We start from the raw sequence: 22,951 nt of genomic DNA, 5'->3' as shown, positions 1-22,951 counted from the left end.
AGCAAGGGTCACCATAACTCTAAAGAATCATTTTCCGGCAGTAATATGTGTTGGTGCAAAAGTCGTCGTAGCCGATGAAAGTGGATAAACAGAGATGCTTCAAGTCACATTACTATGTCGCTATTCTTAAAACGATATTCACCCCCACCAATTCAAGAGAATTTGGTGTGCACCGGATTATAGCGAAGCCGCCTCCAAGATAAATTGAAGCCCGTCTCCAACTGTCGTCTAACTACATTATGCACAAACGAAAACAGATCCGAATACTTTTGGATTTTGTGAGCCCCTCAAGTATAATCATAGGAGATAATTCTAGAGAGAAACAACAATCAGAATGATTCTGATTTTCTCTCCACACTTTCAATTGGTAGAACCATTTGCCTTTTATAGGCATAGATCATGACTGTTAGCGAAAGATCACATCTCTTGATTTAATCCCAATAGTCATACCTTTTAATTAGATCATGTCTATTCATTTAACTTGAATAGACACATCTTTTGCCTTTAAATCCAATAACCATGTCCATTCATATAACCTGAATAGACACACCTTTTGGATTAAAACCGTTCACCAATATTCACATTTAATATCTATTAAATATTTTGGAAATGTTCCAACAATATGCGCTCTACTCCAAATGAGAAAAGAAAAGGGCAAAAACATGGAAGAGAGCTACTTCTTCTTTAGGTCGATTCCAAAATTGGAATGTCTACAGCTATAGAAATCAATGAAGAACTATAAGACAGTAGTGAACACAAGGCGAATATCCCATAAACACTTCAAAACTTAGGCAACACCAGATCCTAACCAATACAAATATGTAGAAGTTAAGGTTTTGACATACTTCCATACCAGCAATACTCACTGTAGGGCTGACCAATCAGCCTATTGAAAGATCCATTTTCCTACTTAATGAAAGATTCCTTTATCCGGCCAGCTTAAGGGATTGAATGGGCGCGCTGTTGTATTTGAAATTAAGGCAATGGCGTGAAGAGTTTGCAGTTTGTGAGTTGCTGAAGAGTATGAGAATCGGGAATGGGCTGTTTTAGTAGCGAGTATAGGCAATTTAAAAGGGGGCAAACTGCATTTGGCGCTCCCAATGTGTTTTCCAAGGGGGTTATGGATCGAGCTCAAAAGAAAGTGAAGGCATGTATGGAGGAGTTTCAGAAGTTGCCATACATTTCACCATGTGAGGACAGTCTCTGGTGTAATCGATTCTATTAGCAAGCTTATGGAGAAGAGGCTTGTCAGGGTTTTACGTGAGTTTTTGAGCTTGACTATGTATACAAGACCACGAGGAACTACTTGAGAAACCCGAGAGAGCAGTTGCATCTTCTTCTTTTTTTCCTCGGTTAAAGTCAGTATTTGTTAATTGTAGTTAGTAAGGGTTGAACCATAGTGGAACCCATGAGATTACCCTCCACTTGCAAGAGGAGTTGAATCTTCCTCACAAGTTTACACGAATCTTTATGAGTATCCGGGAATATATAATAAATCAGAAATGATATTGGTACCGACGGGGTCGGTACCGAAATCGTAGGGACGGCCGCGCCGGGCTGTCTCCGGCCACCGGACGGCCGATCCGAGCAGTCCAAAAATTCTATAAAAAAAAAACGAGGGGCTACGCGGAAATCAACGGCATCCGAGGTGTATAAAGTGCTTGATCCGAGCACCCTTTTTTCGTGTATTTATGTATATGCGGGGATCAGCCGTCCGGTGGCCAAAGACGGCCCGGCGCGGCCGTCCCTACAATTTCGGTACCGACCCCGTCGGTACCTGTAGCATCACTCATAATAAATGGGCGGATGGACATAAGCATCAAAAAGCTCTGGACTAAGTTCTAAAATTTTGTTCCTAGACTGTTTTTTTTTTTTTTTTTTTTTTTATCCGCTTGTTCCTAGACTGTTTGCTAAAGTCATAGACTTGACTTCTTTCAAGGCTAGAATTTTTCTAACAACAACCGAATCGATATGGGCAATACACAATCTCAAAACAAGTTCGAATTTCAATACCGTATTGTCCTCATACCAGAACACATTGGCAGATTTCTATGCATTTTCTAATAGACAGATAGAGGCACTTTTTGCATACTAGCGACCGCCTTCTAATATTTTTCAATTGTTGATACATATAATTTCTTCTGATAAAAAACGGATACGTATAATATTTCTTATGAATAGAACAAAGAAAAAAGATCGAATATGTATGCCTATAGGTACTGACCCAACTATCTGAAAGTTCTGGCTCCGGTCCTAGATATTCTACCTATCATTGAAGTGTAAGATGACAACAGTAGCCGTTAAAGAAGTCTACCGGCGGTGGAGATTCGTGGATGGTACAGAACAAGAAGAGTCTGAGGAAAAAGAGTTTGAAACTGGGTACGATTGCTCTGATGATGAAACTTCATAGGTTGAATGAGGATTCTGATGAAGATGATAAGTGTCTTGTATCCAACAACAACAACAACACAAACACAAACAAAAATGAAAAAGAAAAAAAAAGGGGGGTGGGGGAGGGGAAGGAGAGAATCGTGGCTAGCTTGAAGAAGGGAGAAGTGTTTCAGGTCTAAGGTAAGAAAGCCCATTTTCTATAGCTTTGCTGAGGAAATTTCGTACTGTGGACTCACTGTTGACCTAGAGAATCCATGTTCTTTGCATCTTTAAATGATCGGTTGATGACGATATACATATAATGTTCACTCCTCCCTACAGGGAGAAACTAAATATAGTTTGTTCTTTGGTAACCAAGCATATTTAGTTTGAATCTAATGGGACAATGTTCAGGGCAAAACTCTCTCTCTCTCATGCTTTCAAAATGACTCTTGTGCACAAAATGCTGTATACATGCCATGATAATGACAAAATGCTGAATCCATGTCATGGTAATCAAAAGCATAATAATAGATATGATGACCATGTAAACTTAGATAAAGGAGCTCTACTTGATGTTTTGGCCCCGAGTCTCAGCTTGGATTTCAGTAGTAGTCAGGTGAAATGGTGCCATCTTTTTAGATGCTAAACTCGTATTTTGGTGAGCTAAGCATCTTGAGTTTGGTAATTTCCTCGAGGGTGTTCAAATTTTGTACCCGTGTTATTTATAGCAACCCTTTGTTTACAATCCATCTTGTTATACCTTCAAGTAGAATCGAAGAAAGAATAACGAGAATGAAAACGGAATCTCTGGAGGTTCTTTTTCTTTGGTAGCAATAGTGGCATGTAAACGTACTTCAGTGTTGATACTTGTTTATCTTTTGCTTTGATATTCAACTACTTTTGCAGTTTAAGCTATAAACTACTGACTCTTCTCGATCGAAACTTAAATAATCAGCTGTGCAAGAATAAGAGGACCATGGTAGGCTTGTTTCTCCCTTCAATATGGTTTTGAGATGACAATGTCAGCAGTTATTTGCTACCCTTTATGCTAGGAAACCTCATAAAATACATCTCCGATCCTTTTTTTGGTACAAACTAACAACTACAACTACGCAAGAAAACCTAAAACCTTTCCAACAAGGTTCCTGCTTCCTGCACAAAAGAGGTTCCACTTGGTATGTTGGCATCTTTGCTTTCATCATGCTTACTTTCCGATATACCTGTGATAACGGACTCTAACATACTCCTATTCAATATCGACTTGCTTCATTTGGAACCCATCTATTCAAATGGACCCCAAAATCCTGTTTAATCACTGTATCTGGAATGATATCACCATTTCTCACTGATTTCAAAACATAATATTACTCAATTTCACTGGGGATCAATTTATATACCATATACTGGATGTGTTTTTAATAAAGAATCTACCCCATAATCCCTACAAAATCAATTCACAATATATTTCCCTTGCATATCTCCCACAGGAAAACAAAATGTCAAAAAACCGAGAGAGAGAGAGAGAGAGAGAGAGAGAGAGAGAGAGAGAGAGAGAGAGCTACAATGCCTCACAAACTCAGGTGAGAGAAAAGAGATGGAACAAGATCTACCACAGACCAAGCAAGACCAGCATACTGAAGAAGCCTAATACCAGTATCGACATCAAATGATGCAGGCTGGGAGAAGAACAACTTTTGGAGATAACCAGACTGTTTAACTTCATCCGACTTTTCACCAGAACTAGAAGCAGTTAGTGCTGGGATGTAGCTGGTTGATTTTATAGGGAGTCCCAAGGTGTTTGCAACAATAGGCAGACTCCATTTTGCGAGAGCTTTGCTACAGAACTTCACAACTAGAATCGTCGGGATTCCCACTAGTATTCTTCCCACAAAGCCAGGGAGTGTGAGTTGAGGGGTAAAGACGCGTACAACATTTTCATGGTGAAACTGATGATAAGTTTGCTGGACGCCACTTACCTGTATAAAAAATCCTTTTGCTTCATAAAAATGTGTAATCGGAAATGATCTTTGTCCGAAAAAAAAGTCGGTTGAAGTAATTACAACTGTTTATATTACATTATAATGGACATCTTTTACTTTTGGGCTTTCCTTCTATTTAACACCAACTTCTTTTACATACCCTCCCTGTTGTTTTTCTCCACGAATTGAACATCTTGATGCTACAACTGACAAATACCTTACACTAGATTTCATAGTTTCCTGATAAACTTTTGGACTAGTTGCCGGTTTCCAATATGCCTAGATATAAATGGGCTTAAGGTACTCAAACAGGCACCAGAGGTTCAATTAACAGAATGAGCAAATGTACAAAAAAGTTACTTCAAGTTCTCCTTTTATACTAGCATAGCAAAACTCTCATTCAACTTCTGATTGTTTAAGTTAAAGAGTAATTTAAAGGACTTCTTTTCCATGGATTCTAACCCTGGAGCAAAATTGAAAAACAAACTGCAACCAATACATGGAGGAAGAAATACTTTTGTCAGATAAGATTTCCCCTATCTACATGGAAGAAAAACCTCACAGTTCAAAGATACCTTCCCATGCTACCTGATAACTAAACAAATTACTAAAACTATAGTCTAGTCCCTGATTTACCAATGTGTCTCTAACTACGACCTCATAGCCTTAGGATAGTGTTACAAAACTTTTGACATCTTATATCATCAAAGTTGAGTTATGAGTTCTAAAAAGTATCGCATGTTACAAGTTCTAATGTCTCTCATAATTGCATGAATTATTTCCTTAAGTTTCGTTCTTCTTATCAAACCAATGTCCAAAGGTATAGGTATGAAAATCTTAAATTGCCTTTTCCTACCAATAATAATATAAAGTGAAAGAAAAGAAAGACTGAAATGAAACTATCACTATTGCTATTAAACAGGAGGAGTAGAACATTGTGCTTACAATTCCCAATGCAACACCATTAAAGGCTGTGTGATACTCAAAGCTTGGAGTTGGAATCTCAGGAGTTGGGTAAGCAAACAGAAGCAAGAAGCTAAGAGCTGCCCAAAACGAAGTCACTGCCACAGAAATAGTGTGCATGGTAAGAAACAAAGAAAGCACGGAACGGTACCAGGTTCACACCAGCACGGGCAGCATCTTGTTTTGATATACATAGTCAAAGTCTTCCCAAATTATATTTTCTTCCTCTGCGTAGATAGCTATTCTCTATGACCTAGAATTTTGAAGCTTTCTCAAACTATCAAAGGACACAAAAAAGGTGAATTCTCTGTTTTAATACCGTCCAGTCCACAGGGATCCAGTCCTTGCCGTTTAGGTCATCCATCTATTTTTCTTTTCAAAGTGTGTCCAGCTATGCATGATTCTATTTGTTTACCTTTTAAGAACTACCTTGTTTCACCTCTACAGCATATTGCCACTTCTAATTGTTCTCCACTTTAAAAGGGGACCCCTTTTCAATTAGAAATCAACGATTAAATGTTTGTGGAAGCTTGTTCATGTTGTGTGCACAAATCAGATACGTCCATTTGACCTTGTTGCCAAGCAATGACTAGTACACATTTTATTCATTGTCTTGAGAGAAAGGGTCTTTAGCCGTAGTCAACCTAAAGCACAGAGCTTCTTTTTTTTTTTTTTTCGGGGGGGGGGGGGGTGTTCTGATTAGGCCTTTAAACAATTGTCTGAATCTACGAGACAATGGCTCGCTTTGACCAAGATTTTTCAGAAGTCAAGCCCCTTTTGGGTTTCTACAGAGCAGTTTACTGCTACGAATATGCTTCAGCCGTTGAAAGTTTGCTGCCAACATTTTAACATTTGCGTAAAGTCTGGAACTGTGCATACTGAGAAGAATTACACGTACCATTTTGCCCCGAGATAACAAAATTGTCGATATATTCATGAAAAGTTAACCAAAATGCCAGAATCGCCAATCCAAAAGCAAGACCAGCGATGATGTCAATCAAACTGTGCATCCCAAGGTAAATTCTTCCTAACAAGAGAACCAAATTCCAGTGTAAACTTCCACAAAGAAAAACCCAAAGAGTTAGAAAAGAAGCCAAAGCAAGGTAGAATTGTAAGTTACCCAAGCCAATGAGGCCAACAAACAGGCAAACTATGGCGAATCCAGCAAACTGCATGGAGGCATCAGTACTTTGTGTGTACGTAACGATATAGTGCAGAAGGTAACTGAATCACAACCAAGAGGGATTCATTTAGTTATCCTTCCAGTGTATTAGAAGGCTAAGAATGGTATCACAAAGTGGAAGGAAGAGCTGTGCATAAACTGAAAAAAGAACCCCCTAAAACTGATGACTGTCAATAGTCAACTACTAGTAACAACTAAGATATCAAGCCGATAAAAGAGGAAAACAACGAAAGATATCCAGACAAGTTGTTTGTCCATAGTCTAGAAAATTAATCCTCGGGAATTCATTGTTATCTACTTTTTAGCCTACCAGAGGTCCAGAAGTAAGCTTTAATGAATCTTACACAGTATATACTGATTTTGAAGACCAATGCCCTTTTTCTACTGTATAAGAAAAAAAATACCATGTTCATGAAACAATTCTTCTGGAAAATGCACCTAACCAAACCACCAATCAGCACCATATTGGTAGCCTCAGCCAAACCCCGAATGAAAATCACAGAATGAAGAAATAGGAAGAAATCCCAATACCCAGATAAGCAAACTGTGTTGAGAGTGTGGGAAGAAGGCATCCCATATTCCATTGCATTCTCTTTCTCATCTTCGGTAGCAGTCACTCTCCTAACAGGTGGACAACTGGGTCTTGGAGCTGATACTACATCCTATGATCACACACATAAACGCCATTCAGAGCTAAGGATCATGTCAATTCCACAACTATTGGAATATCCCAATGTAGAATGAAAATACCTTTACAGTGTTCCCTAAATAATCACAAAATGCCATTAGCAGGGTCATCTGTCTGGCCAATTTTCCATGTCCACTCTACAAAAATTTGCCAAGAGAAAAGGATGAAAATTTCACAAAATGATGGTAAAAGATTGAACAATTATGACCACAATTGAAGGGAGGGCATACCCAGAAGAGCAAGGGAAGAAAGGCAGTGTAGAAAGGCACCGACACAACACAAGACAATCCGGAGAAAAAAGCATCCAATGATCCATGATGATATTTCTGCAAAAAAAACAGTTGCCCGAAATTCCCAAAAATGTCAAATATAATCAATAGAAGCCCAAGGAATAATACACCCCCATAATTCAATAACAACTGATGAAATGCGTCGTTTTTTTTTTTTTTACCCCGTGTGTATATGTAGGCATATTTATATATACAAGAACGTGTGTATATCGAATTAGTCAAACCTGGATCCGCAGGGCAATAGGAGTGCCAGAGATTACATGGCGAGAAACCCAGGGTTGGGTCAAGGATCTAATTTTCTGAGTCAAATTGAGAATTGAAGAAATAGCAATCCATGAAACGATTCCACACAAGAGCCCCACTTGCCAACCGGGTATGCTCCCCATTTCTCTCCCTCTCCCTCTCCCTCTCCCACTCTCTCCAGGAAGGGATCAGATTAACAATTACAAAACCCAGACCAAGAAAAGTAAGCGAATTGTGGACTTGGACTTTTATTAGGTAGGTGCAGAGAAATAGTGGTGGAGGTTTTTCTCTTTTTTTCTTTTTTTTTTCTTTTTTCTTTTACTAAATCTTTTAATACTATAGTACTCCTACTACTTCCAGCCTTACGAACGTCGGGTAGTATTTTTACATTGGGAATAATTTTGGCGGCTACACTTAATTGGCTGGATTTTAGCTGGCTGAATATCATCAATACGAAATTCCGTTTGACCCAAAAAAAAAAAGAATATCCTCAATACAAAAAACAAAGGTCTCATTCCAAGATATTAATGACCGAATGTCTTTTTTGGTGGGTTATGGTGTTCATGGCACAAAACTATGAAGATTGGTCAAAGATCTTTGGGAAATCTTTCTGGCTTATTATAAAGAAGTTTTCAAATCTTTCATTTCGATTGCGTTGTTGTACTACCCGGACGTCCTCATCGTTGCCCTTTCTCTCAATTCAATTGAGTGCTAAAATTTTTAGGTGAATTAACGAAGAAAGTGACAAACAGAAGAAGAGTCTCCCTTCTCCCAGTCATGCTACCGCGTTGAACTTTTCATATTCCCTCTTCCCCATCCTTTTGTTATTATATTATTCGTATAAAAAGAAGTCCTGAATTTCTCTCTATGAATAAAAATCAGCCTGAAGGCTGAACCACACCCGCCCACCCCCTGAAATTTAATGCAAAAAGATTTAATGCCGTTGTGACAAACTTACATAAGAAAATAGTAATCTTCGGGAATTGATTTTGTCATTCCCTTCTTTTTAATGTCATTCTCATTTTTTCACAAAACAAATCATTTAATCAAGACACAAAGGAGAGTGTCATTAACAAAAAGATGAGTGGCGAAATCACTCCCCTAATCTTATTGTGAAACATTAAAGTCTACACTCATCACACGAATTCATCGCTTGGTCCACCGCACGCCTACGTGAGGCCCACTCCGGACTCTACAAAAATACAAAAAAATATTCATAAATTTTAAAATATTATTTTACGGGGTCTTGTAACAATCGCATTTTGATATGTTATATGTGATTGAGCTGACTTTTTTGTCCAATAAAATAATATTTTAAAATTTATAAATATTTTTTTTGTATTTTTATAGGGTAGACATGCGATGGACTCGTGCAGAGGATATAGAAGTATTGATTATGAAATGGATTGCTCAAACTATGCCAGCAAATAAATCTCATTACGACATGGACTGCTTCAATTGTGTCATAACTTTCATCACAAATCTTATGAATATCATTTTTGTATTTAAATAGCAATTAGTCTTGGATTTGATGGCTACAATTGGCTGGATTATACTAGCTGGCACATCAATTGAGGATAATAAAAAATAAAAAGAAACGAAAAGAAAAGAAGAGACGTCAACTTTGGATCAAAAATAAGAAAACAGAAGAGACATCAACGTAAAAATAAAGAGATCATTCCAACAATGAAATAATTCATAATTAATATACATGGGGCCCTGGGCCAATGTGTTTTTTGTTGGTTGCGGTGATTATGGCATCACACTATAGTAATCAAATGATGGATGATCAAATAATTGTTGGCTTATAAAGGAGTTTTAAAATCTTCGTTTCAATTGTGTGATAAAAAAAAATGGCTTCAAAACTATGAAAAAAAATATAATAAAAGTAGAAATGGTACCATATTGTTGGAGAAAATATATGCAATAGGAATTTCTGATAGAGTAATAATTCTAAATAATATTCATCCATCAAATTGACTAAATCAAATAGATAGAGAAAGGAATAGAACAGGGACGATCAAGGCGTGTGATAGCACTCTCTTAAGAAACGATATATCCCCTCTTGCACAGGGTTGAATGGTGCTTGGGGAACGTGATAGCTCTCTCCTTTGCACAGGATTGAATGGTGCTCCTTCCCCAAGATACATCAACCTTCAAGTTTTCTTCTGTGCATTGAAGCAAACTCACGAACCAATAATTTTCCGACACTCGAAATAATAAATGGCATTCAACCTCAAAAATAGAGAATTAAAAGGAAGACGAATTGTAGCTTTATGGAAATTGCTCTCTGATCAAAGGAGGAGAATATTAGCTAGGTACAAACACAAAAGTGCTACACACGACGGTTTTGTAAAACACAACACACAACCAATCTCTAGCCGTCCATTACTGTAATAAATGGCCAAGATTCACTCAAACTCTTCCCCGGAAAAGTTAAACTTTTCCCTGGAAGAGTTTTTTTTTTTTTTTAAGGACGGCCAGAATTATGCACACAACCAACATAACGGTTGTGCTCGTAGCATTTTTGGTACAAAATAGTGTCAACCATTAAAAGAATTAAGAGAGAAATAAGAGTTCTACTTTCCTTTAGTAAACCACCGAATATATATAGGCAGTAATAGTAACAAATCAATCCTATTACTTTGCAAGTAGTATAAGAGTATCCTGGATAGTGGTTTGATTTGTTAAGAGAAAAAATAGGAGACAAAGTCAGGATTTCACCAAGTCTCACAGTTATTACTTTTTACTTGGGGAAAACTCTCTTTAGGAGCCCACCTAAAATCACACGTAGGTGACAAATGTCATCTCAATGACCAATTAAATAATATATAAATGTAAAATATTAAATTAGTAACAACAATCCCCATCACTGGTTGGTGAAAAACACAAATGGATATTCTCAATAAAACCCTAATTTCATGGCCTAATTCCAACTTGTACAAGAGTAGTTAAAAGCTGACAGAGAAAGGAACTTGGACGGTTCGGCCCGTACAGATTATAGTGATGATATAGCTCTTCAATCACCCGACAAACACCGAAGGCATTGACATCTAAACCCAAAACCTTCATAAAGGAGTGTTTGGCGGGCGTCATGGTCCATACTAGCATCAATATAGCAGATCCGCAGCTCTTCATCTGCAGCCCAAAAAAATCTTCATCTTACATTGGACAAGATCTTTAATGAACATTTCAGAGATAATGTCCTTTTTCCCCATTTTTTGTCCAACACGAGGAACTCATATGTATCACTGGTAGCACACATTTTTTCCCAGTTGCAGCTAAAAGAAATAAACTCTGCATTAACTTTTCAAAGGTCCCAATGATCAATGAGTAGAAGAAGGAAGGAGAATACTTAAGACTAAAGCAAAACTTAAGGTTCACTGGCAAAGGGAATTATTTCCTGCGTTTTTTCAGAACCTGTCGTTTTAAGAGTTGCTATATTGTCCTAGATAGATCTCAAGTAAGGCACTTGCTCGATAATGATGGAAATGACTTGTAGTTAATGTTTCCTCATTGAGCAACTTATCAATAAATAAATGTTTGATCTCGTTTCAAGGCAAACCTAAGTATCCCGTCCAAGCACAGAAGTACCTGTTGCATCTCAACCCACAACTTAAATTTGAAAAACCATAATATGACTGCAGTTATTAGAATTTTTCTGATAACTCGAGGTGTCCGGGGAAGCTTACACGCAACTCAACTAATTCATGGGGAACCAATCCCACTATCCACTGGAGGGGAGGCCGCTTAAAGCAGGGACAAAGCCCAATATAGACGGGACCCAAAAGAGTTATACAATCACCTCTTCAATGCAATAAGAAGCTTCGTATATGAGGAAGGAAATAAAACAGCCATCATGTTCGAGAAAGCAATATCAAGAGGATAGAAAAGTTGATGAGTGTATAGGTGAACAAGTACATATTCATGCAGAATCATGCTCCACAGACAGGATGATGAAGCAACTTTATGAATTATTATGGCCTTATGGGAGCGAATGTTGCAGTTGCTTATATTGTTAGGGCAAAAATAGAGTATTTAGACTACTTAATGGGTTTTTGTTATTTCTTTGTTATAATTTGACATCTTTTTGTGCTAAGAAAATCAGCCCAATATTTTCAAAACAGAATTAAAGAAGCCACAAGAAATAAACCTGCTTCAATATCGCGGAGAGCCTTCACTCTTGCATCTGAATTTTCAATCCAAACAATGTGTGCATTTGGATCTGCAAGGAGAATAACAAGCGGGATACAAAGAATACGAGTACCACTGGAATTCAGCAGCGAGTACCAATGAGAAAAAAACATACAGTAATAACAAGACGTGAACCTGCAACCTCTGGAATCCGATACCATAGTAAGATTCCAATAGCCAAAAAATCTTAGGTTGCTAGGAAATGGACTAACAATGCATATCAAACCAAACAATTACAAAATCCGTTACATCAATCATTTCTTTTCAGATTCGAGTGTTCCCGCACCAATGTATTGTCCTCTATGAATCAAATGACAAGCAAAAACATCCTTTCATTTATAAAAAAAAAAACTCTCTCTTCCTGAAGCAACTTCTCGTTGGGCCTGGATCATGGCAGAATGATTTGACGCAACCATAGGACCCAGCCAACATGTCTTCAGGAACTTGGTCAACAATCAAACAGTTCTAGCTATCACGAATTAAACTACACAATCTAAATGACCTACAAAGGCCTAACAAGGCATATTGTGTTCCCAAAAAGTGGCACACTACACACCCCTTTTGGTTGAAAAAAAAACAGAGGACACAGATTGTACTTAGGAGTTGGTAGATGACTTTTCATCTGGTCTGGATTTAACTGGAAGTGAATCTATTTCACATCCTTTATCTTGTGATAAGGTGTCCAATACGGAACGTAGTTAAACATTTTGGCAAATGACTCCCATCAAACTAGAAAGGATTCACTATGAAACTCCACAGGAACTCCCCAACAAAGTGTGCTCTGTGATAAGGAGATACATAAACTAAGGGAACTGAAGCAATATAACTTGGGACCCTTACAAGCAGCCTATACTTTATGCATGAGGAGAAGAGAAAAAGCTTACCACAATCATGATTATAGAATGACGGAAGCATATAAACAGCATTTCCGATAGCAGCTTCAGCCTCTACCAATGCTGCCGCTGATGAAAGAAGATCTTGATAGTCATACAAGCCTCCAGCCAATTCTATGCGAAACGCATTAATTCGAATACGTGCTAGCACACCAACGTACCATTGCTTGGTGAGAACTATCAAGTCAAAGATAACCGATGTTTCAAACTCAAGAATTTTAGGCATGGAGAAGGTGAATAAGAAATCACTCAACAAAAAACCAAGTATGAACCTTTGACACACACAAAGGATACATGCCATCTGTTCATCTGTGACATTTGCTTCTTTAAAGGCACTCCTTAATAGTGTAAACTCCTTTTCCATCTGGGAATCATCATTTTACATGTCCATAGGGACAATGAAGGGAACATGTGAAGAGTCTGAAGACAAAACCATTTCTCATACTTCATCATGCTGATGTGAGATGTCATCATTATTTTACAACTCATACCTGTAAGATCATCTCGGGAGATAAAATAGCAGGTTGAAGTATGTCAAGACTCTCTGCATTAGCTACACCGGACATAACCATACAAGCCAACCTCTTCGCAAGGAGTGGATACTTCAAACCCTGAGTGCTTTAGAAAGAGATGTTTGGGAGAGATAGCATAAGATATTTATTGCTTAGGTAGAAAAATATCCAGCAGCACAAAGGAATATCATTGCATCTCAGATCTCTGACAACGAAACTACAAAAAACTGTTCTCGTAAATATTACTAGCCTGATCATCAGAGCATTGGAAAACATGTTTGACACAGATCTCTGACCTGGTATTCACTTAATAGACCAACTGATGCAAGTTCAAGCCATTACAGTTCAGTTTCAGTGAGATAGCAATAACTTTGGCGAAATTAGAGTTATTGAAGGTGATTTGGGTACAGTACAGAATAAACTAATTAGAGATAGTGTAGAGCAAAGTACTCAGAGTTATTAAGGTGATCAAGTATGGAAGGTGTAGCTCCAAATAATAACAGATACTGAATTTGATGATGGATTCAGTGAAAGGGGCTGGGCATAATTACAAAAGATTCAGACTTTGGGGTAAATTCTGGCCAAGTGCCCCCTTGCTCAGACAATAAAATTTTCAAAATCGCTCCCTTGCTCATAAATCCATTTTCAGATGGACACATGCATATGCATGTAGTATATAACTTTTCAGGTAGGTAAAATTTTTAGTTGCCAACTTGAAAGTAGGTGTTCAGGAAGCTAGCCCTTTAGGGAAGTGGATTTAACTCCCAAGATTCTGCTCTTTTTTATTAACGAAACCTTTGGTTGCACACCACAAAAGTTAATAATAAAACTATCAATTCGTGTATGCAAAACTAGCACTACGAGAGTTCACGATGATTACAAGAACCACAAATTTCTTAACCAGCTAACTAATTGGTCGTAACTCTTCGACCAAACAGTGAAGCAATAGGGTCACCATACACGAATGAATCATTTCCCAGGTACTATATGCACAATTCTCCAAAAGGAAAAAAAAAAAAAAAACCATGGCAGAAAGCTACAGCTTCTTCTTAAGACTTAAAGAGCATAACTTCTGGAGTAGGATTCTAAAACTGGCATTTAGTTCCATGTCTAAATTTAGGGAAGAAAACTAGGAGACGGTAGTGAACGCAAGAAAAAATATCACATAAACACTTCAAAACTAATGCAACACAAGATCCTCAACAATATGAATATGTGTAAGTTAAGGTTTTAAGTAACTTCCCTACCAGCAGTACTCCCTGTAGGCTGACCAATCAGCTTGTTTCTCAACTTCGTAAAACACCTAAAACCATGAAAAAGTAAAAGTGAAAATTGTTTGAAATGGGAGGTAAGAGAAACTTATTTAATCCCAACCATCATGGATTAAATCCAATGAAGCATGTGCACAGGTAGTGGTACGGATGCCAGTATGTTATAGGAATGTTGGTACGGTAAAACCCCCCAAAAAAAGCAGGTACCGCTGGAATACGCCCATAAAACATATGTTTAGCATCAAGCTATGCTTTATATGTGCTCTAGACAAAATCAAATGAAAAAATTTGTAAACTGACTTAATCCATAAAGGATGGCTTTGATCAAGAAAACAGATTAAAGGATAAGGCCAACAATAAGGTATATGACGGCTCCGTTCCAGAACACCTTCTTAAAAAATAAGTACTTATTTCACATTTTCAAACTCAAAAATAATATAAATGAAAAATTATTTTTCAATTTTTTTTTCACCGTATAAAAGATCTCAATGAGATCTATCAAACAAAATCCATATTGATAGGAAAATTATTTACGTAAACACATGATTTTTGAGCTTGAAATTGCCTTCTTAAAAAATAAGTACTTATTTCCGTTTCCGGAACGGGGCCTCATATACACGGCAAACAATGTAACCCAGTTAAAAACAGTTAGGCATACTACGTATGCAAGTAGAAGTACCATGTAAAATACTAGACCATGACCAAATGAACTTTATTAACAGGGAACATAGAGCAGGAAATGCCTTTCTTCCGTTACTCTACATAATAGTATGGTTTGGCGACTTAGCGGGTGTTTGGAAAGATAGTATCTTTTACTCAAGGACCATATTCACCAAGGAAATAGAAAATAGAGATTGAAGCATGAACCAATCAAATGGAAGGAGTTCCGAAATGGGGTTAAATGAAAGTTTTTTTTTTTTCCCCTAAGAACCAATAGTTGAACCAAAGAATGATAACCGGCACCAAAAGCAAACAAAAATGCAATTGATTATAGATGGAGAACAAGAAGAATTAGATAATGATATTACAAAGTAGATTTCTTTGTTATTCAGGAATTATCTTAACAATTAATCAAGGTCCTTAACTCTATCTGTAAGACCTTCTTTAAAGGACTCTCATAATCATGCTTTGCATAATTAATGGAATGAATTAAGTTTCTGTAGCTTGATCAACAAAAACTTTGGCATTGGTCCATGAAGTTCGAAGTCCCATGAACCTCAATTTCCCAGAAAACTTGACAAAAAACATAGCACAAAAATCGAATTCCTTCAGAAGCCAAATGTCAAACACTTGGTAGGCATATATACCATAGATTGTTCCTCACACTCTTGACTGCAAAATGAGACACACTGAGCTTCAGACGTGATTCTGTTTCTGAGACTTTTGAGGCACAAATAGCAAACACTGGTGGTTGAAGATAGAGAAGGGTGAGAGACAATGGGTTTGGCCGTGTGGATGAGCTCACCAGCCCCGATCGCCCGAGTCGCGAACACACCTCTACCGGCTGACTCAGTGAGCGAAACCCGGATTGGAGGTGGTGAAGATCGACTCGGATTCGACTCATTGTGAGCTGTGGTGGTGGTGGTGGTGGAGGAGATGTAGAAACCCAAGAGCAGGTTTGATTGAGATTTCTTCAGGTTTTTGAGCGGGGATTTCCAACGGCCATAACGGACTAATTGGAACATCTTATCACACGTCTCTCTGACCACGGCCAAAAGGGCGCTGCTACTCCCCCCCCCCCCACCCCCCCCCTGACACACCCCCCTCCCCGGCCCCACCTCCCTTTCCCGAAATTACCCCCTCTCTCCCCCTCTCTCTCTCTCTCTCTCTTCCTTTTCTTCCTTTCTTTCTTTCTTTCCTTCCTTCTTTCCAGTTTCTTCTTTCTTTCTTTTTTTTTCCTTTTCTTTCCGGTTCCTCTATCTTTTTTCTTTTTTATTTATTTAAAATTATTTTAGTGTTCCAATTTTCAATCCGGTTGAATTGGTGGAAAGATCTTGTTTTCTTTATCATTTTATCTTTAATGGTCATAATGAATTTTTGAACTCATAGAATCAAATATCTCTTAGGGCTAATCAACGAGAGCCCCAAAGTCAAAATTTAATTATGGCCATTTAGGATAGAATGATTAGGAAACTAAAATCTTTCCACTGGTTCAAACGGATTGAAATTTGGAACACTTAATTTTTTAACTATATTTTTAAATATATAAACTGTTTGAAAAGGTTAAAAAAATTAAGTGTTCCAAATTTCAATCCGTTTGAACCGGTAGAAAGATTTTAATTTTCTGATTATTTTATCCTAAATGATCATAATTAAATTTTAACTTTGTAGCTCTCATTGATTAGCCCTAATAGATATTTGATTCTAAGACTTTCTTAAGGCTATTCAATGAGAGTTCTAGGGTCAAAATTTAATTATGACCATCTAGGATAAAATGATTAAAAAAATAAAATCTTTCCACCGGTTTAAATATATTAAAATTTGAAACACTTAATTTTTTAACTATATTTTTAAATATATAAACTGTCTAAAAAGTTAAAAAAATTAAACATTGGTTCAAAGTTGCCCGTTGGTTCAAAAAAATTAATTATGACCATTAGTTCAAACTTACAAACTGTCTAAAACAGTCTATGAAGATTGGAGAGTGGACTCTGTTCCAGAACACCTTTTTAAAAAATATGCATAACCTGAAAAGAGGAGACAGGAACTGAAGCGAGGAGGAGAGAGAATTTTTTTTTTGATCCTTAATTTAATTTTTTATTTACTTATACCTCATTTATTTAATTTCTATAAATACACCCTTTGTATATTTAAAAATATAATTGAAGAATTAAGTGCTTTAATTTTCAATTCAGTTAAATCAGAGCAAGGATCGTTTTTTTTATTATTTTATTTTAAATGGTCATAATGAATTTTTTGGTTTAAAGCCTTTCAACAAATACCCTAAGACTTATTATTTAGTTTCAAAACTCTCTTAGGGTGTCCATTGAAAGGCCTTGAAGTCACAAATTTATTAGGACCATTTAGGATGAAATGATCAGAAAAATAACAACTTTGCGCCGGTTCAAACGGATTGAAAATTGAAACACTTATTTTAGTAACTATATTTTTTAATCTATAAAGGACAAAAAAATAAAAATAAAACAGTCGGATAAACATGATCAATTGAAACACTTTTTTTTCTCTCAATTACTTTACAAAGCCTAGAATTAGACTTGAACCTATTATTAAAGAGAAAAAAAAAATTCAAACTGAAAAGAAAGAAAAGGAAATAAAATGAAAAAAAAAACGAAATTGAAAAAAAAACGAAACTGAAAAGAAAAGAAAAAAAAAAGAAGAAGAAACAAACGGTAAAAAAAGAAAGAAAGAAAAGAGAGAGAGAGAGAGAGAGGCGGGGGTATAATGGGAAAAGGGAGGTAGGGCCGGGGGATGTGTCAGGGGGATTAGCAATTTACCGGCCAAAAGCATTTGAACAAATATTACTATTACTAGTATAAAGCCTTTTCAAGTTTTAATCCGGTGTGCCCAGACAACATTTTGTCATTTGTTTCCAGTACCTATGTTCTCCGATTAAGTATAAGAAGGTATCCGATTGACTTGATTTTTTCTTTTGTTATAATAATTAACAATATCTACAATGTGGACAAATCGGATCATCAAATGGATTCCAAAATAAGTTGAAATTTTCCAAAAACGACTGACAGGACTCACACGACTAAAAGCCTGTTATTTTTTTTGATCCGCCTAAAAGCCTGTTATTTGAACGAAAAAAAGTCTACTCAAGTTTAATCCACTGCGCCCAGCTTATTTTCCCCCCCTTTTTGTAAGAACATATGATCTCTGATGAAGTGCCATTGGGTATCTGATTGATTTTATATCCTTTCCAACTATTTTAATTGACAACATCTACAATGTGGACGAATTGGATTATTAAAGAAATCCCAAAATAAGTTTGAAAACGGCGGAGAAGCCTTCTTCTCAACACTTCGCAGATTGAAGATGCGAAGTCTATTCAACACAAAACTCGCACTTTGAAAACCCGCGCTAATGGACGTTTTTGCATTCTTTTTGAAAGCGTTATCCCCCGACGTGATTTTGGCAAAAAGCATACATCAAGACGCGAGGTTGCGCAGTGCGCACGGTTTCTTCGTCCCCCCTTCCCCCTCTCTCTCTCTCTCCGTACTTGTATACAAGTATACATTGTTTATAGCAGTTCAATCGACGGGCACTAGGAACCATAATGAAACGCTATCAGTTTGTTTGGAATCACAGCAGTTGGTTTGAACACTATATATCTTAGCAATTGGACTCCAAGTTGAAACAAACACTTAACAGCAATCACGGCAGTTCTGGCAAAGCAACAGTACCTGCTAAACTGGAATAATTCTTACAAAAACCAAACACTACTCGAGCAAGAAACTATGGCCTTCAATTCATGGCCCAGAAAACACAATAGGAGAGAGAGAGAGAGAGAGAGAGAGAGAGAGAGAGAGAGAGAGAGAGAGAGAGATTAGCTGAGACGCAAAGGAACTGATACAAGCCCTCATCTCAAACTTTGTTCTGCAAAAACTTTAAGGCTTTTATTGTGAAACCAAGTCTTTAATTTCTTTCAATCCACAGGTTATGAAGAAATTTTTTGACAGGCAGGTTATAAAGAATTGCAGCCATTTACTATCTGAAGATGGCGTGCTTCATCTTCTTCCCTCACTATCTTGTAGAGCCCAATCAAGTACTTCCTCTGGCAGAGTGAGAGGGGACTCTATATATACAAGCCATTCTTCTGTAGTCTGTAGAAAGGAAAGCCTGACTCTATCTGAGAAGGAGCTAGCAAATGGAAAATACAAGCCATTCTTCTGTAGTATATAGGTGATCATGCATGGCTCTCATTACACATTCCACACCAAATACATCCTCCAACATCCGGGGTAATAATACCCCAACTTGGTTACCAAAAAATAATACCCCAACTCTACAAGATTGACATCCATTCTAATTACAGTATATGATAGCCCATCTTGGCACGTAATGTGTGAACCTCATAATCCCTAGCCCAAGGAACCAAGGGAGCAGGGTCTCTGAAAGCATTCCATGCTGACTTAGCATTGAGCGAACCACTAGGGATGTAAGTAATTAAACCCAATTCTCATATTATTTGTTTAATTTCTCAGGGAAATTACATCTCTCACTAGGAAAAAGCGGTAGACAATACCATACTCATGACGCCAAGATTCTAAATGTTGCCGACTGATCCCTTCACACGGAGAAATCTAAAGTAAAATTGCAAACATGGAATGTCTGCTGGTCAATGTAATATGCGTAATGAACTTATTTATATGCGACCCTTAGACTTTCATGCATATTTTAGGACACCTATTACAAGGGATTAGGAAATCGTGTGCTTCTGTTTCTTAGCTGCTTCTTGGTCATCCTTTCACTCATTGAATCCTGATCTCCTTAATTTGTCTAGGTACAGAGATTGTGATACATTTCTGTTGACTTTTCCGAATTAATTCAACGAGTTTAAGGGTGACCATAAGTAAGTAAAAAACCTTTTTGCAGAAAAACGTTTTATTTTTTAACAAAAAACAATATTCCTATCCTGTGCATGAAGCTATAGCCCTATAAAAATCTTAAGATTGTCTACGTAAACCGGAGTTGGTTGAGTGGAAGCATGACAACAAGTAAGAGACTTATCCTTCAAAGATTGTAAATATGATCCCACCTAAAAAAATCATGCTATTGGACGTTTTCATAGTCGGTAACTTTATAATTTCAAAACTAATTGAGGCAAGTAACACCCGATATTAGAGAGAAGAGAAAGAAAAAAATAAAAAAACACTGTCCAGGTATAGAAAAATGAGCAACAAAAACTACTCCTGGTATTTAACCAAATGCGCAAAAGCAGCAGCTGCTGTATTCTTTTCGTCTGAAGGTGCGATAAAGCAGCGAGGGGGTCCTTATATGTGACCAAGCTCCTTTCACTCACCTCTGTTTAGCTGATGCAAATGCCCTCGTCCTCTTCCTCTATTCACTCCCTCATCTATGCTTGTTCGAAACTCAATAACTTCAAGCAAGTCCTGAGTTTGTTTTCACAACTGCTATATCAAGGGCATGTCCCCGATGCCTTTCTCCTCCCCACAGTCGTCAAGGCATGCACTGCTCTATCCAACATCAAAGCTGGACGACAGGTTCATGCCATTGCGTCCGTATCCGGGTCAGATTCAGATCCATTTGTTCAGTCATCCTTGGTTCATATGTATGTCAAATGCAGTCAATTAAAGGATGCCCGCAAACTACTCGATGCAATGTCTGAACCAGATGTGGTTTCTTGGAGTGCTTTAGTCGCAGGGTATGCTCGACTTGGACATGTAAGCGAGGCAAATGAGGTCTTTGAGGACATGGAGAATAAAAGGATCGAACCAAACATAGTTTGTTGTAATGGGTTGATCGCGGGATTCAATCAAAGTGGGTATTACTCAGAATCAGTGTCGATGTTTCGAAAGATGCATTCACGTGGTTTAAAGCATAATGGGACTGGTATATCAAGTGTTCTTCCTGCAGTGGGGGACTTGGAGGATTTGATTTTGGGTAATCAAATTCATGGGTATGTGATCAAGATGGGAACTGTATCGGACAAATGCATTGTTAGTGCCCTTATAGATATGTATGGGAAGTGTGGGTGTAGTTCGCAAATGTCACAAGTATTTGATGAAATGGATGCATTGGATGTGGGCGCTTGCAGTGCACTGGTTAGCGGGCTTTCGAGAAACGGCCTTGTGGATGAGGCATTGATGGTATTTAGGCAATTCAAGGACAAAGGGGTGGACTTGAACGTCGTATCTTGGACGTCAGTGATCGCTGCTTGTTCTCAAAATGGCAAAGACATGGAGGCTTTGGACCTATTCAGAGAGATGCAGATTGCTGGAGTGAAGCCAAACTCGATAACAATCCCTTGCCTTTTACCAGCTTTTGGAAACACTGCAACATTGATACATGGGAAGGCTGCTCATGGTTTCTCTATCAGGAGTGGGATCTCTGATGATGTATACGTGGGCAGCGCATTAGTTGACATGTATGCTAAATGTGGAAGGATCAAAATATCTCGTCTTTGTTTTGACAGGATGCCTACTAAAAATTTGGTTAGTTGGAATGCAATATTGGGCGGGTATGCGATGCATGGAAAAGCTGAGGAAGCTATTGAGATCTTTCATTTGCTGCATAGGAGCGGGCAGAAGCCCGACTTGGTTAGTTTCACTGGTATATTATCTGCTTGTAGCCAAAGTGGCTTAACAGAAGAAGGGCAGTGCTACTTCAACGGCATGTCCAAAGAGCATGGAATTGAACCTGGGGTGGAACATTATACTTGTATGGTGAGCCTTCTAGGTCGTGCTGGGAAGCTAGAAGAGGCTTATTCTATGATCAAGAAAATGCCATTTGAGCCCGATGGTTGTGTTTGGGGAGCTTTACTGAATTTTTGTAGGGTTCACAATAACATGACATTGGGTGAGATTGCCGCCAAACAATTGTTCAAATTAGAGCCTACAAATCCTGGGAACTACATTCTTCTGTCCAACATATATGCTTCTAAAGGCAAATGGCGTGAAGTTAATGGAGTGAGGGATATGATGAGTAAGATAGGTTTGAGAAAGGACCCAGGTTGCAGTTGGATTGACGTCAAACCCAAAGCACACATGCTTTTATCTCAAAGACACTTTACATCTCATATGACCTGCCCGCATGAGTAGAATGAAACAAAATTCCATCGATTGTAACATTACGTTGCAGTCAGTGATTGCCCTGGTCGGTGTGTAGTCTCCTTTGGTGAAGCAACCCTTCAGATGCTCACCCTGTCCATGTTGTGACATTGAGTTTCTCAACCTTATGATTCGTCATCTCAGTCTCTCAATGGAGGTAGAGAAGGGATAGGAATGTACATAACTCAACAGTAGAGTGTCACCTTGACACCCAGTGATGATGAAAATCATCGGTTCAAGCTGATTATCCTCAAAATGTGGATAAACTAAAGTCTGCACAATAAATGAAAGAGAAACGCTTCTGTTTATGTTCCTTGTCGATAAGAAAATCCCAAGGCCAAGCTGGTAAAGAAAATAAAGTATAAAAAATGTCTTGACTTTCATGCATCTTCTATGTGTTCATTTAACCAACAGAAAAAATAATCACGTCTAACTTCCTCATGCGTTTAGTTTTCTCTCAAAACTAGTCTTTTAGAAAACACAGATTAGCGAGAATCTTACTTCCACACTATTTTCAAAACACAATAAAATTTTGATTTTCAACTTTCTCACAAAGTTCTTTCTTACCAAATGAACAGACAAAATAAAATGCATTTTGTTTTCCTTTA

General features: G+C 37.7%; 3 protein-coding genes across 5 annotated transcripts; 1 reads left to right on the top strand and 2 right to left on the bottom strand.

The window, feature by feature from the left end:
- Nucleotides 1–3,737: 3,737 nt before the first annotated feature.
- Nucleotides 3,738–7,956, bottom strand: LOC131318831 (lipid phosphate phosphatase delta). The gene is made up of 8 exons (XM_058348825.1): nt 7,701–7,956; nt 7,417–7,512; nt 7,249–7,323; nt 7,030–7,160; nt 6,436–6,539; nt 6,214–6,342; nt 5,298–5,413; nt 3,738–4,349 (listed from the first exon to the last, which is right to left on the bottom strand). Exons 1-8 carry the CDS (start codon nt 7,860–7,862, stop codon nt 3,942–3,944), a joined length of 1,221 nt encoding a protein of 406 aa, XP_058204808.1. The 5' UTR covers nt 7,863–7,956; the 3' UTR covers nt 3,738–3,941.
- Nucleotides 7,957–10,531: 2,575 nt separating this feature from the next.
- Nucleotides 10,532–16,301, bottom strand: LOC131318829 (histone-lysine N-methyltransferase ATXR4-like). Of its 3 annotated transcripts, none has more exons than XM_058348823.1 (7): nt 15,897–16,301; nt 14,566–14,621; nt 13,298–13,424; nt 13,101–13,170; nt 12,798–12,983; nt 11,873–11,944; nt 10,532–10,857 (listed from the first exon to the last, which is right to left on the bottom strand). In XM_058348823.1, the coding sequence occupies exons 1-7, from the start codon at nt 16,272–16,274 to the stop codon at nt 10,739–10,741; spliced, it is 1,008 nt and encodes a 335-aa protein (XP_058204806.1). In that variant the 5' UTR covers nt 16,275–16,301; the 3' UTR covers nt 10,532–10,738. The 3 variants fall into 3 exon arrangements, with proteins under 3 accessions (XP_058204806.1, XP_058204805.1, XP_058204807.1); XM_058348822.1 differs by lacking the exon at nt 10,532–10,857 and adding an exon at nt 10,864–11,016; XM_058348824.1 differs by lacking the exon at nt 10,532–10,857 and adding an exon at nt 10,897–11,000.
- Nucleotides 16,302–20,418: 4,117 nt separating this feature from the next.
- Nucleotides 20,419–22,730, top strand: LOC131318828 (pentatricopeptide repeat-containing protein At1g20230-like). Its single transcript, XM_058348821.1, has one exon. It carries the CDS (start codon nt 20,589–20,591, stop codon nt 22,332–22,334), a length of 1,746 nt encoding a protein of 581 aa, XP_058204804.1. The 5' UTR covers nt 20,419–20,588; the 3' UTR covers nt 22,335–22,730.
- The last annotated feature ends 221 nt before the right edge of the window (nt 22,731–22,951 follow it).

The sequence above is a fragment of the Rhododendron vialii genome, chromosome 3a (assembly GCF_030253575.1).
Source record: "Rhododendron vialii isolate Sample 1 chromosome 3a, ASM3025357v1".
In the NCBI taxonomy this organism is placed as follows: Eukaryota; Viridiplantae; Streptophyta; class Magnoliopsida; order Ericales; family Ericaceae; genus Rhododendron; species Rhododendron vialii.
This window is presented reverse-complemented; position numbering and strand designations above follow the sequence as displayed.

What these genes read in the sequence shown, in the direction of transcription:
- LOC131318831 (XM_058348825.1), bottom strand. Translation starts at nt 7,862, where the DNA reads ATGGGGAGCATACCCGGTTGGCAAGTGGGGCTCTTGTGTGGAATCGTT. An exon ending in TGTTGGCCTCATTGGCTTGG is followed by an intron (nt 6,343 to 6,435) that starts GTAACTTACAAT and finishes TTCTCTTGTTAG; the next exon opens with GAAGAATTTACCTTGGGATG. An exon ending in TGTTATCTCGGGGCAAAATG is followed by an intron (nt 5,414 to 6,213) that starts GTACGTGTAATT and finishes TTTCTGTGGCAG; the next exon opens with TGACTTCGTTTTGGGCAGCT.
- LOC131318829 (XM_058348822.1), bottom strand. Translation starts at nt 16,274, where the DNA reads ATGTTCCAATTAGTCCGTTATGGCCGTTGGAAATCCCCGCTCAAAAAC. An exon ending in AGTGTGAGGAACAATCTATG is followed by an intron (nt 14,622 to 15,896) that starts GTATATATGCCT and finishes TCATGGTTTTAG; the next exon opens with GTGTTTTACGAAGTTGAGAA. An exon ending in CACAGATGAACAGATGGCAT is followed by an intron (nt 12,984 to 13,100) that starts GTATCCTTTGTG and finishes TTGACTTGATAG; the next exon opens with TTCTCACCAAGCAATGGTAC.
- LOC131318828 (XM_058348821.1), top strand. Translation starts at nt 20,589, where the DNA reads ATGCAAATGCCCTCGTCCTCTTCCTCTATTCACTCCCTCATCTATGCT.